The sequence below is a fragment of the Columba livia genome, chromosome 23, assembly GCF_036013475.1.
Source record: "Columba livia isolate bColLiv1 breed racing homer chromosome 23, bColLiv1.pat.W.v2, whole genome shotgun sequence".
Classification (NCBI taxonomy): domain Eukaryota; kingdom Metazoa; phylum Chordata; class Aves; order Columbiformes; family Columbidae; genus Columba; species Columba livia.
This window is the reverse complement of record NC_088624.1, coordinates 5,122,559-5,136,504: the sequence shown is the minus strand read 5'-3', so window position 1 is coordinate 5,136,504 and position 13,946 is coordinate 5,122,559. Positions and strand designations below refer to the sequence as shown.

The following is a 13,946-nucleotide window of genomic DNA, read 5'->3' as shown; positions in this document are numbered from 1 at the left end:
CACAGGGCTACATGAATCCCTTGGTCCCCCAGCCTGCATTGATACCAGGGGCTGGCCCACCCTACTTGCAGAACCTTGCACTGGGCCTTATTCAATCTCATGAGTTTCATATTGACCCATTTGTCGAGCTTCCAAAGATGATCCCTTTTCATGCTTCAGCACTGCTGAGACCACAGCTGCCATGACGAGTGTCCTGTTCATGTCTCCCCAGTATGACAGATGCAAAGCCATACTGGTGCAAGTCCAGCAAGAAGCCAGAGAGTCCATGAAGTGACTGGAGCCCCTGAGGCAGGAGGGGCTGCAGCAGCTGGGGTTGTTCACCCTGGAAGACATAAGTCCCCAGGACACATTTCCTAGCAATGGGTAAAAGACCTGATGGGATGGAGTCAAGAACATAGAGCCAGACACTCCTGGTTCATATCCAGTGAAGGAATAAGAAGTAATAGGCATTACTGAAACATGGGAAGATCTACAGAAAAGCCAGAAAATATTTTCTTAGTGTGAGGGTGGTCAAGCGCCATCTGGGGTTGTCACAGAGAGGTTGTGACTTCTACATCTTTGCAGGTATTTAGAGCTTGACAGAACTTGGCCCTGAGCAACCTTCAGAAGCTGACTGTGTTTTGAGCAGGGCTGGCTGGACTAGACAATCTCTCCTCAGGTCCCTTCCAATGTCAAGGATCTTGTGATTCTGTCATGTGCTCAGAAGGGCCCAGGGTGCAAAACCAGCTTTCAGACTACATTAAAGAGGTGATGCACTGTAGACATGGAGGCAGCTGGGACACATCCCAGGAGGACAAGAGGATTTCTTCATCAGACAAGCTTTCTGTGATAGACTCTCCCTACCCACAGCGAGTCATATTCTTAATTTTGGCTTCACTGTGTGTCAGGTTTTTGGTGTGAGTCCAAGCCAGGAGTGCATGCTGTCTGCAGGTCTGTGTCCCACACAGGGATAATTCCCCTAAGGCCAGGGCGGCTCCATCCCAGTCCCAGGAAAGCAACCTCAAAGCACTTGCCTGTACCTCAGTGCACAGCTGCAGGCAGCTCTAACGACCAGTGCCATCAGCATGACGACATGGCATTGCCACAGCTCAGGGGTTCACAGGACAGTCAGTGCATTTTGAAACATTGTCTATGATTATCAGAGTCAAAAGAACACGGTCAAAGTCCATCACAGTGTAAAGACAGTAGGAGGAACAAGGAACTCTCCCAAGCCCTGACACACCCTCATGTACTGAAAAGCAACCAGACTCCACAGGGCTTCTTCAGGAAACACAGGACAATGTTCTCCTTCTGTAAGCCTATGAATGCCATTGGTTGAGAACCCCCAGAGGTTGCATTAAGAGGGAACAACTTTCCCAAACACACCGACACAGGCAGGAGAGCAATGTGTTGGGGGGAGGATATGAGCACCTTCCTTCACAAGATGTGGAAACAAACCTGATCAGATTTTCCTAGACCCCTGCCCCCCTGCCTACACAGACCCTCCAGTACTTGGAGCCATTTTCTGCCTTGCCTGATGTGTCTATAGCAGCGAAATCGGTGCGTCTTTCATCTTGATACCTCAAAGGAGACTCCAAGGCCTAAAGGTCATGCCAGAAATGAGGAAATTAAACAGCAGCATTGACAAAAACAAAACCCAACCAGTTCAATTAGGTAGGATATTTTGCTTTGGAGGTGAGTCTGTTGGAAAATTACTGCCCGCACGCAGTGACTGTGGGCCTGAGGCTGTGCAGGAGCAGTATAAAAGCAGGACCTTCTCCTCACTCTCTCATCCACTCCTCTCACTTCCATCTCCTTTGGAACAAGGTGAGTCTGAGGCCTTTTTTCCTGTCCTTCCTCCCACTCTTCTTCTTCTTCAAGTTCTCTTAGCGCATTCTGGCTCCTTTGTCTTGTGCTGGCCCATGAGGCTATTAATCTTGGACAGGGAAGGGGTCAGACACTGTTGCATGGAGAGAGGCTGGGGCTTTGCTGAATTAAGCTATGAGCTATGTGAGGATATGTGTGGGATTGATTTCTTCTGGAAGGGAATTCTGGGCTGAAAGGAAGGAGAAACCTGTGGGTTGCCCTACACAGCTTCCAGTTCTCTCTTCCATCTTGGCTTGGGTTGGTTCCCTTGTAGTGCAGAGACAGGCAGCTCCTCACCCATCTCTGCTGCTCTGCTTCCCTTTGCCCTCTCTCCCAGGTGCAGCTCCAGCCACAGGATATGTCCTGCTACAACCCGTGCCTGCCCTGCCAGTCCTCTGGCCCAACCCCACTGGCCAACAGCTGCAATGAGCCCTGTGTCCAACAGTGCCAGGACTCCCATGTTTACATCCAGCCCTCCCCTGTGGTGGTGACCCTGCCCGGCCCCATCCTCAGCTCCTTCCCGCAGAACACCGCCGTGGGATCCTCCACCTCCGCTGCCGTTGGCAGCATCCTCAGCTCTCAGGGAGTGCCCATCAACTCCGGGGGCTTTGGTCTCTCTGGCTTGGGCAGTGGCATCTGTGGCACAAGGAGGCGTTTCCCTTGCTAAGGCTGCTGGTGATGGCCCTGGGGAAGGCCCCCAAAAACCCACAAGATGGGACTGGACTGGGGAGGGAGCATTGGGTTGTTGCTTTCAGAGGGGCTGAGCAACCCCAGCACCCCTTGCAAAAGGACGGGGTCAGCCTGGTCTCTCAGAGAGCATGGCCCATGCCTCCCTTCCCCTCTTCCAGTGTCTCCTGTTCCTCTTGTGTCCTTGTTCTCTTATGCTCCCCTGCGCTGTGAGCCTCAGAAGGAAAGCCTATGAAGGACCTGATGGTCCTCCTAACACTGTAAGACAGGGAGATGGACACCTTGTTGAATCTCTTCTACAGGCATAGCGTATAGGTTCCTGTCTGAGTTGGTGCTCCCTGCTCCAAGATCTCCGCTGAGAACAACCTGTTTTCCTCTTCTGCCTCATTAAAGTTCTGCTGCATCCCAGACCATGTCTCTGTGTCATCCTTTCCCTTGCAGATGTTTTTCCAAGGTGCCCAGGGAGAAAGATGTTATTTACGGATTATTCTGGGAGGGTTGTCTTCAGGATGGTTGTGCAATGGTTGTTAAAACATTGTGTTGGGTCTGACTGGGGTGGAATTATCTTTCCCCATAACACCCTACAGAGTGTTGTATTTCGCACTTGTAGCTACAACGGTTCTGATGACAGCACATCTACGTTTTGGCTTTTGCTGAGCAAAGCTTTTGCAGCAAGTCTTGTCTCTCCAACCAGACTCCAAAAGGCTGGTAGGGTGGGATTAGTCAAGAGCCTGGGAGGGGACATAGGCAGGACATCTGCAGCACAGCTGACTCAGAGTGACCAAAGGGACATTCCATACCACATGACATTGTGCTCAGCGAGAAATATAAGACAAATGAGGAAGATGCGGAAGGGCCATTCAATATATACCCATTAATTTTCCAAAGCATCCACTACAAGTACGCTGGCTCCGCTTTGCAGGAATCGGATGAAAATCACCTCATGATGGAAAGCAGAGAAGAGATCTTTTTGCTTTGCTTTGCCTCTGCACACAGCCTCTGCATTTCTTGCTTGAATTGCATGTATCTCAACCTACAACTCTGTAATCTTCTTTTCTCCGTGTCTTGCTGAGGAGGTGGATGTGATAGAGCATCTTGGTGGACATCTGGTGACCAGACAAGGTCACCTCACCCCAGTCTTTTTGGTGCTTTACATGGGGCTTGAGACAACAGCAGTTTTTAATTGAGCAGGCTATAGCTGTAGTAGTTACTAATTGTCAGGCCTCTATGCAGCGTAGGGAATGTACTCACTGCACTGCTTATCTGTTAATTTTGCTAAGGTTGGGAACATGTTCATAGGACCAAATACTCTGTGCTTTGTCCTGGCATTGGGGCCTTTACAGTGCTGGGAGAGCTGTCTAGTGGAGAGGATGAGGAAATTCACCTCCCTCTTCCCAGCGGGACTAGTGTGGTGTGTTTTGTTGTGCAGGCCCCTGAGGTCCTTGCTCACCAATATGTGACGTTTACCACTATTAATTAACACTATTCGCTTAATGTGAGGTTTGTGGAGTCTGGTGTCATGCTGGCATGAGAGGAAAAAACTTTTGTGTGTTGCAACAGTGAAACATGCCCTGAGTTGGCCAGTCCCTGGGTGACAGCTTTTCCACTCTACCGGGTCTTAACCTCTGTCTGTTGAGCCACCATTCGGTACTGTCAAAAGACCGTGGTAAAGACATCATAGAATGCATGCTTGAGCCAGGCATCTGAACTACATCTGAGAACATTACAGTTGAGGCAAAGATCAAAACCACATGTGAGGTCACCGTTGATGAGACAGGGATCCAAACACCACCTGCAGTAATCTCCTCAGTAGTCAAAAAGAATTAGTGGAAAAGGAGGTGAACAGCTCCTTATCATTGATTCATAAAGGAGTGAGAACGAGGAAGAGTCTGATCAGGAAACTGGGAAGCCTGCAGGAAGAGCAAGGCCGACAGTTAGGAATTGGAAGGTAAGGAAGCCCAACAGCTGAGATTCCTTGCCAGGGACTGGGAAGTTAACAGGAGAAAAGACACAATCAATTCTAGTGTCTGGAGGTATGTCCTGTCAAGTGTGAGGGTAAGACTCCCAGCACTGTTCCCAGACACTAAGGACTCTCATCAACATCCTGGGCTATATGAGCAGAACCATAGCCAGGAGATCGGTGGGAATGATCATGCCACTCTGCTGGCACTCACCTGGTGACATCTAGAACATTGTGTTGAGTTTGGGGCTCTAATGCGAGAAAAACGCATCTACAACAAGGGTAGAAGGAGAATCCATGGAACAACAGGCCTGTCTGTCTGACCTCAGTGGCAGGGAAGGATGGGAGTAGATCATCCAGAGTGCCATGACACAGCATGTACAGGACAACTGGGTGATCAGGCCCAATCAGCATGGGTTTATGAAAGGCGGGTCATGCTTGACTAGCCTGATCTCCTTCTACGACCTGACTTCCACTTAGCAGAAGAGGGAAAGGCTGTGGATGTTGTTTAGCTGGATTTCAGTAAAGCCTATGACACTTCTTTGCCACAGCATTTTCTTGGAGAAGTGGGCTGCTCATGGCTTGGATACATGCACTCTTCACTGAGTAAAAAGCTGTCCGGTTGACCAGGCCAAAAGAGTTTTGGTGAATGGAGCCAAACCAGTTGGTGGTCGGTGATGACTGTTGTTCCCCAGGGCTCTGTATTTGGGCTAGTTCTGTTTAATACCTTTATCCATTATAGGGATGAGGGGATTGAGTGCACCCTCAGCAGATTTGCAGATGACACCAACTTGGGTGGGACTGTTGATCTGCTTGAGGGTAGAAAAGTTCTACAGAGGAATCTGGACCATCTGGATTGCTGGACTGAGGTCATTTATACGAGGTTAACAAGTCCTAGTCCTGGGTCCTGCAGCAACCTCATGCAATGCTACAGTCTCTGGAAACAGTGACTGGAAAGCAGGCTGCAGAAAAGGACCTTAGGGTGTTGGAAAACAGCTGGTCACTGTGTGTCCAGGTGATCAAGAAGATAATCAGTATGCTGACTTATATCAGCATTAGTGTGGCCAGCAGGACCATGACAGTGACCTTCCACCTCTACTTGGCACTGGTGAGGCCACCTCTCAAATCCTGGGGTCAGTTTGGGGCCTTCATGCCAAGAAAGGCATTGAGGTGCTAAACTGAGTTCAGAGAAGGGAACGGAGCTGGTGAGGGGCTGGAGCACAAGTGTGATGGGAGCAGCTGAGGGACCTGGGGGGTTCAGCCTGGAGAACTGGAGGCTCAGGGGAGACCTTCTGATCTCTGAACTGCCTGAAAGGAGATTGTAGCATGGAGGTTGTTCCTCTCTTCTCCTAAGCAGCAAGTAATAGGACGAGAAGGTATGGCCTCAAGTTTCCCCAGGTGAGGTTTAGATTGGTTATTAGGAAAAAATTCTTCATGGAAAGGGTTGTCAGGCATTGGAACAGGCTGCTCAGGGAAGTGATGGAGTCACCATTCCTGGAGGGGTTTAAAAGACATATAGATGTGGTGATTAGGGACACAGTTTAAAGCGACTTAGAGGTAGGCTAACGGTTGGACTCAATGATTTTAAAGGCCTTTTCCAACCTACTGGTTCTGTGACTCAATGAAAGACCTTGACCAAGAGGAGTAAGCTCAACAGAGAGGGGCCAGGAAGGAGAATGGTCTAGTTTATGTGATTTGGGCGGAGAAGCTGAGGAAATGAGGCTTTCTGAGCATGGATTGTGAAAGACTTTTGTAGGAGACATAATTAAGACTCTGGAGAAACTATGGTCATTGAACTGCATTGGATATTTCTATCTAGTCTCATATTGGCAATGAAGTTTATAAAGAAGAGTACAACCTAGAGCATGACTAAGCACCCCCAAAGAAACCTGTGTTAACAGTCAGTGCAACACCATCCACAACAATGCCCTCTCAAATCCTGAGCAACATTGTCTCCCAGGTGCCTTGGGAGAGCATCTTGAGGGGAAAGAATGACAGAGACATGGGCTCAGATGAAGAACTTTAATGAGTTAAAAGATGGAAACAAGGTTGCTTTGAGTGCAGGGAGATTCAGAGTCAGATGAGAGCCTGTGCCTCATGGCTGTGTTGAACAGCCCACCAGGGTTCTATTTGCCCAACGCACGGAGAGAACAGGGACACCTAGTTCTCCCTGGGGTGGCTTTGTGGGGCTCAAAGCCCAGGGGAGAACAAGAGAACAAGGACACAAGAGGGAGAGGAGACACTGGAAGAGGAGAAAGTTGGTATGGGCTCTGCTTTCTGAGAGCCCAGGCTGGCACCATGCTTTTACAAGGGTTGCTGGGGTTGCTCAGCCCCTCTGAAAACAACAACCCAATGCTCTGTCCCTGGATTCCTTCCCCAGGGCCATCACCAGCAGCTTTAGCAGGGGAAACACCTCCTTGTGCCACAGATGCCGCTGCCCAAGCCAGAGAGACCAAAGCCCCCGGAGCTGATGGGCACTCCCTGAGAGCTTAGGATGCTGCCAACAGCAGCAGAGGTGGAGGATCCCACGGCGGTGTTCTGAGGGAAGGAGCTGAGGATGGGGCCGGGCAGGGTCACCACCACAGGGGACGGCTGGATGTAAACATGGGAGTCCTGGCACTGCCTGACACAGGGCTCATTGCAGCTGTTGGCCAGCGGGGTGGGGCCGCAGGGCTGGCGGGGCAGGCATGGGTTGTAGCAGGACATGTCTTGTGGCTGGAGCTGCACCTGGGAGAGACAGCAAAGAGAAACAGAGCATGAGGGGTTGCAGACCACAAGCCTGTCATCCTACCACATGGGAAAAAATCTAAGCCAAGCCAAGATGGACGTAAGAGCTGGAAGCTATGTACAGAGACCCACAGGTTTCTTCTTCCCTTCAGCCCAGAACTCTCTGCCAAGAGAAACGGAGCTCAGGGCAACTCTTGCATAGCCCATCACTTACTTCAGCAAACTCCCATCATCTCATCATCCAACACTGTTTGACCCCTTTTGTCACCCCAAAGAAGAATGCCCTAGACCCAGCATAAAACAAAGGAGCAGAAGGGGGCTGACAAAACTAGAGGCAGAAGAGGATGAGGGAAAGGAGAAAGAGCTTCCCTCTCACCTTGTTCCCAAGGAGATAGAGATGAGAGGAGTAGATGAGAGAGCGAGGAGAAGGACTCTTATACTGCTCCTGCACTGCCCCAGGCCCACAGTCACTGCACGTGGGCAGTAATTTTCCAACCAACTCACCTCCAAAGCAGAGTATCCTACATAATGGTACAGATTCAGTTTTGTTTCTGCCAATGCTGCCATTTCATTTCCTCATCTCTATCATGACCGGTAGGTCTCAGAGGTTCCTTTCAAGTATCAAGGTTAAAGGCAGGAAGATTTCCCTGACAGGAAAAAATCAGGGGAGGAAGAACATAGGCTCCAAGTGCTGGAGTGACTATGGAGGCAGAGGGCATGAGACTGTGAAAATCTGATTAGTTTACATGAAGGTTCACATAAGCTGCCACCAATGAATTCCTCTCCTCTTTGTGTCAATTTGTTTGGCAAAGTTGCCCCCTTTCATGGCAATCTCTGGGGGTTCTTAACCATGTCATAAGCAGGCTTATAAAATGAGAATGTTGCCTGCCCATACATCACGTTTCCTCAGCAGTCCCTGTGGAGTCGGGTACCTCCTCACAACATGAGAGGTGTTTTGGCGTTTGGGAGAGTGCCCTGTTCCTCTCATTCTCTACACGCCATGATGCGCTTTGGCTGCACACTTTTGACACTCACCAGCCAGAGAAACTTATCCAATGCACAATGTCCTGTGGGCCCTCTGAACTGTGGAAGTGACGGCAAGAAGATCATGATGAGGATGATGGCCATTGGCACTGCCTGCAGCTGTGTACTGAGGTACAGCCCGGTACTCACAGATTATTTTCCTGGGGCTGGGATGGAGCTGGCCTGGCCACATGGACTGTAGCCCTGAGTGGGACATGGCTGTACAGACAGCATGCACTCCTGACTTGACCTCACACCAAAAGCCTGACACACAGCCAATCTAAAAATAAGAGTGTGACTCACCATGGGTAGGGAGACTCTATCCCAGGAAGCTTGGCTACTGAAGGCACTCCCTTAGCCTCCTGGGATGTGTCTCAGCTGCCTCCATGTCTTCAGGGCGGGGACGTACATCACTTCTTTGATGTGGTCTGAGAGATGGATTTGTATCCTGGGCCCCTCTGAGCACATCCCCTCAGGGACATGGCACTGCAGGGTCCTGACAGTTCTCCTGTGATTCCTTGCCTCTGTGTTGGTGCCTCTGTGATGGTTCTGGTTATTCTCCAGCCTGATGAGGCCTTTGAGCTATGGGAAAGGATGTGTGCTTAAGCCCTAATGCACTGAAGAAGGCATTAGGCCAGATTTTCTGAGCCCTTTTGCACTTCAGAGCTACCCTTCATGGCATCTTCCTTACCATCTGTCTCATTAGGCTGAAGTCCAGGGACTAACTCTGCTATTTTCTTTCCTCCTTGCCACCAGGTCTCGAACACTCTGGTGTGATAGATAAGCCTTCCCTTGATTCAGATTCTTCCCTTTTAGGGGCAGCTGTGCATCATCCATCTTCTGCCCATTACAGAACCATGGGATCCATGAGGTTGGAAGGCACTTCAGGAGATCTTCTAGTCAAAACAGCCCTGCTCAAAGCACAGTCATCCTTCGGAGGATGCTCAGGGCCAAGTCCTATCAAGCTTTAAATACCCGTAAGGATGGAGAAGTCTTAACCTGTTTGTGACAACGTCAGACAGTGCATGACAACCCTCACGCTAGCAAAGCATCTTGTGATGTTTCTATGGAATTTCCTGTACTGCAACAAGTGCCTATTACCACTTTTTCCTTCTCTGGACAGGACTCAGGAGAGTCTGATTCTCTGTTCAAGAGCTGGACGTTTAGACAGCAAATCCTGTAAGTAAATACCAATGCCAAAAACCCTTGCAGTACCTCTGCCTTTCCTATAACCCCTGTCCCTGTTGAAGCTGCTCCATTCAGCCTTTACACCAGCCTCCCTATTGTTGTTGAATATCTGGGAGAAGACCTTCTTCTTGCCCTCCACATGATTTGCCTGGTTCAACGTCATACGGGCTTTGGCTTGTCTAACCCCAACCCCGCACATTCAGATAACCTGGCAAATGTCATCCTCAGAGAAAAAGGCATCAAGGGGAAGACAGAAGGAATCACTGGCAGAGCCTGTCCACCAGCAGATGCAATGGCCACTGACCATTGGATCAAGCACAGAGAGGAGAGAGATGTGAGTGGAATGTCCTTAGTGAAGTGGAGTTGTTGGCTCCTCTGCAGACACGTGCAGCACAGGCCAGAGCTGGGCCTCTTCCTGCAAAGGGAGTTGCAAACAATTCACCACCCCAAGACAACATCCCCTGCCAGCAATGGACCCCTGCAGAACTTAGGAGTCATCTTCTCCTGCACTGACAAGACACTGCCCAGGATATATTCGGACTGTAATCCCACCACATGAAAGGAGGTTGCGTGGTTGGATAAGTATGTCAGAAATGAGGAAATTAAATGACACAATTGATGAAAACCCAAACGCAACCAGTTCAATTAGGTAGAATATTTTGCTTTGGAGGTGAGCCTGTTGGAAAATCACTGCCACGTGCAGTGACTGTGGGCCTGGGGCGGTGCAGGAGCAGTATAAAAGCAGGTCCTTCTCCTCACTCTCTCATCCACTCCTCTCACCTCCATCTCCTTGTGAACAAGGTGAGTCTGAAGCTCTTTCTCCTGCTCCTTATCTTACCTCCAGGATTTCAATGCACACTCTCTGTCTTGTGCTGCGTCATGGGGCTACTTATCACAGGAGAGGGAAAGGGGCAGAAGATGGAACACAGAAAGAGAGTGGGGCTTGGCTGGGCTTACCTATCACTTAAGTGGTGACCTTCCTGGGACTGACTGCTCTTAGCAGAGATATTTTGGGTTGAGTGCAAGGTGAAGACTGTGGGCCTCACCTCTATGATGCTTCCACCTCCCATCTCAAGCTTATGTGCCCCATTTAGCCTGTCCTGTGTCCAGGAATCATCTTCATGGGAGAGAGAGGATGAGAGAAGGTCAGGCAAGGATAGAGGCTGGGCTTGGATCTGTGGGCTAAGAAGGGATCTCCCTGGACGTAGTCACTGTTGACAGGTTTCTTTAGGGCTAAGAAGGAAGGTGAATCCCATAGACCTCCCTACACAGCTTCCAGCTCTTTTCTCCAGCTTATGGTTCCATCAAGATGGGGTGACAAGCTGCTCCTCACCACCTTTTCTGCTTTGTTTTACTCTGCCCTCTCTCCCAGGTGCAGCTCCAGCCAGAAGACATGTCCTGCTACAACCCATGCCTGCCCTGCCAGTCCTCTGGCCCAACCCCACTGGCCAACAGCTGCAATGAGCCCTGTGTCAGGCAGTGCCAGGACTCCCATGTTTACATCCAGCCGTCCCCTGTGGTGGTGACCCTGCCCGGCCCCATCCTCAGCTCCTTCCCGCAGAACACCGCCGTGGGATCCTCCACCTCCGCTGCTGTTGGCAGCATCCTCAGCTCTCAGGGAGTGCCCATCAACTCCGGGGGCTTTGGTCTCTCTGGCTTGGGCAGCGGCATCTGTGGCATGAGGAGGCGTTTCCCCTGCTAAAGCTGCTGGTGATGGCTCTGGGGAAGGACCTCAGGGGCACACAACATGATACTGGACTGGAGACAGAGCATCGGGTTGTTGTTTTCAGAGGGGCTGAGCAACTCCAGCAGCCCTTGCAAAGGGATGGGCCAGCCTGGGCTCTCAGAAAGCACTGCTCATGCTGCCTTCTCCCTCTTCCAGTGTCTCCTGTTCCTCTTGTGTCCTTGTTCTCTTGTGCTCCCCTGGGTTGTGAGCCCCACAAAGCCAGCCTAGGGAGGACCTGCTGGCCCTGCTCCCTCTGTGGGGGAGGCAGATAAATATCTGGCAGGGTCTCCACCACCGCCATGGGAAGAGGCTCCTCTCTGCCCCTGGTACTCCTTGTGCTGGGGTCTCCACTTGTATTAACTTAATTTTCCTCTTTTGCCCCATTAAGGTTCTGCTGCATCCCATTTCATGCCTGTATGTCATTCTTTCACTTGCAGATGCTCTCACATGATGCCCAGGGTCAGACCTGGTCTTCAGGTGTGGTTCTGGGAAGGGGTTGTTTGGGATGTTTTTGCAGTGACTCTTAATAAATATGGGCTTGCTTTGATTTTGCTTACCCAAACTTGAGGTGACTTTCTGCTTTCTAAACTTTGCTGAATATCTTGGGCTTGATAAAATTAAATGACAGAGATCAATAACCAGTGCTTCCGTAGAATGATTTTATATCTCCCGCCAAAGCATTCTCTACTCCACACTCAGTGAGCCTTGTGCCCTCTGTCTCTCCTCCTCAGAGAATTGCTCCAGCCCTTATATCATCCTGCTTCCCAGCTTGTACCATTTGGTCAAGGTCTTTCATGCATGAAAGCAGTTCTGCAGATGCCATCTGATGAGTACTAAGCAGAGTGGGAGCTTATATTTGAAGGAACTTTATGTAACATGATGTATTGAGAGATGATCCTGCCTATGGCAGGGGGGTTATGTCAAAGAGGTACCCCAAAAATCAGTTTAGTCAGGCAATAAGCTCCAAACAGACTTTATTCTAACCAGAACTGTTTGTAAAAAGCAAGAACAAATGGGGTTTATCCAAAATTTTTTCAGCACTCCCACAATATTGTAAAACACAGGTTTAGATACCAGTTATGAATTAATTACTACACAGAGGACTAAAACTCAGAGATGTCAGATCAGAAAACTCTAGAGTGATGACTGAAAATGTGCTTCTTCCCAATCCATTAGAGAGTGAAGAGTGTCAAGAGTACCCAGATTGTTTACCAGTTTGGCAAGATTTCTCAGTCCCCAAGGAATGTTCCTTAGATGGCCAGTCTAAGGAGGAGAGTCTTTGCACACCCGCTGCTGTTGTATCTACTTATTGAAAACAAAAGCAGCTACAGAACATCATGGACTCTGCAAGAAAAGGCCTATTTTGTCCAGGTCATGGCTCCCCAATATGAGACACACACAGCCATACTGGTAAGAGTCCAGCAAGTAGCGACAGAGCCCATGCAGTTACTGGAGCCCCCAAGGCGGGAGGAGCTGTGAGAGGTGGGATTGTTTACCCTGGAAGAGAGAAGTCTCTGAGACACGCTTCTTAGCAATGGGTAGAAGACCTGATGGGACGGAGTCACAGAATCACAGAATGTCAGAGAATGGAAGGGACCTCAAAAGCTCATCCAGTCCAATCCCCCCACTGGAGCAGAAACACACAGATGAGGTTACACAGTAAGGTGTCCAGGTGCATTTTGAATGTCTGCAGAGAAGGAGACTCCACAACATCCCTGAGCAGCCTGGTCCAGGCTCTGTCACTCTCAGTTTGAAGAAGTTTTTTCTCATATTTAAGTGGAACCTCCTGTGCTCCTGTTTGTATCCATTGCCCCTTGTCCTATCATTGGTTGTCATGGACAAGGGCCTGGCTCCATCATCCTGACTCTCGCCTGTTACATATTTATAAACATTAATGAGGTCACCCCTCAGTCTCCTCCAAGCTAAAGAGACCCAGCTTCCTAAGCCTTTCCTCGTAAGGGAGATGCTCCATTCCCTTAATCATCATCACGGCTCTGCGCCAAGAGTCGAGAGTCAAGAACATAGAGCCAGACACTCCTGAGTCATATCCAGTGGATGGATAAGAGGTCATGGGCACCTCTTGTAATACAGGAAATTCCACAGAAACATCAGAAAATACTTTGTTAGTGTGAGGGTGGTCAAGCACCATCTGGGTTTGCCACAGACCAGTTATGGCTTCTGCATCCTTGTAGATATTCAGAGCTTGGCAGGACTTGGCCCTGAGCATCCTCCAAAGGCTGATTCTGCTTTGACCAGGACTGGTAGGACTAAGTGATCTCCTGAGATCCTTTCTTATGTCAAGGATCGTGTGATTCTGTCATGGGGAAAGGATGGGTGATGCACAGCTGCCCCTAAGAGGGAAGAAATGATCAGGAACATTGGAATCAAGGGAAGCCTTTGTTTTCAGAGCTGGGAAACACTGGAGTTCACAAATTGATGGAAGGGAGGAAAGCAAGTAGAAGAACAGAGTCTCTGAACTTCATGCATATTGACTTCTGTCTACAAAAGATGGCACCTTAGGGGCCTTGTGGTCCAAGAGCAAGAAGTGTCTAGCCCATTACTCAGGAAAACAAGCAGACATCTCAGCAGACTGGCTTTGTCTAAGTGGGGGAGTCAAGGAGGTGTACCACCGTCAAATGGTGAAATTCCAGAGGTGGAAGGAGAGAAAAGCTGCTAAGGAGGAATGTGGAAATAATTCCTAGGTATGTTGGGCTGCTCCTAGAAAAACCAATGTTTAGCATGCTTTGAGTCTTTCAAGGGGGGCCAAGAGCCCTTGATAACAGTAGTTAC

At 49.7% G+C, this 13,946-nt stretch overlaps 3 protein-coding genes across 4 annotated transcripts in view; 2 read left to right on the top strand and 1 right to left on the bottom strand.

The window, feature by feature from the left end:
• Positions 1-11,794, top strand: part of LOC102089960 (feather keratin 1) — a 136,255-nt gene extending 124,461 nt beyond the window's left edge. The window contains exon 2 of the mRNA XM_065039918.1: positions 10,803-11,794. Coding sequence (XP_064895990.1) covers positions 10,824-11,132 — 309 coding nt within the window. The 5' untranslated portion in view covers positions 10,803-10,823 and the 3' untranslated portion in view covers positions 11,133-11,794. The remainder of the gene's footprint in view (positions 1-10,802) is intronic.
• Positions 1,773-2,940, top strand: LOC102090320 (feather keratin 1). The gene is made up of 2 exons (XM_065039903.1): positions 1,773-1,806; positions 2,183-2,940. The coding sequence occupies exon 2, from the start codon at positions 2,204-2,206 to the stop codon at positions 2,510-2,512; it is 309 nt and encodes a 102-aa protein (XP_064895975.1). The 5' UTR covers positions 1,773-1,806; positions 2,183-2,203; the 3' UTR covers positions 2,513-2,940.
• Positions 6,501-8,689, bottom strand: LOC102090144 (feather keratin 1). 2 transcript variants are annotated; one of them, XM_065039916.1, is made up of 2 exons: positions 8,546-8,689; positions 6,501-7,219 (listed from the first exon to the last, which is right to left on the bottom strand). In XM_065039916.1, the coding sequence occupies exons 1-2, from the start codon at positions 8,546-8,548 to the stop codon at positions 6,890-6,892; spliced, it is 333 nt and encodes a 110-aa protein (XP_064895988.1). In that variant the 5' UTR covers positions 8,549-8,689; the 3' UTR covers positions 6,501-6,889. The 2 variants fall into 2 exon arrangements, with proteins under 2 accessions (XP_064895988.1, XP_005513885.1); XM_005513828.4 differs by lacking the exon at positions 8,546-8,689 and adding an exon at positions 7,596-7,620.
• Positions 11,795-13,946: the final 2,152 nt, after the last annotated feature.

Excerpts from the sequence above, each read along its gene's own strand:
- LOC102090320 (XM_065039903.1), top strand. The coding sequence starts at position 2,204 with ATGTCCTGCTACAACCCGTGCCTGCCCTGCCAGTCCTCTGGCCCAACC.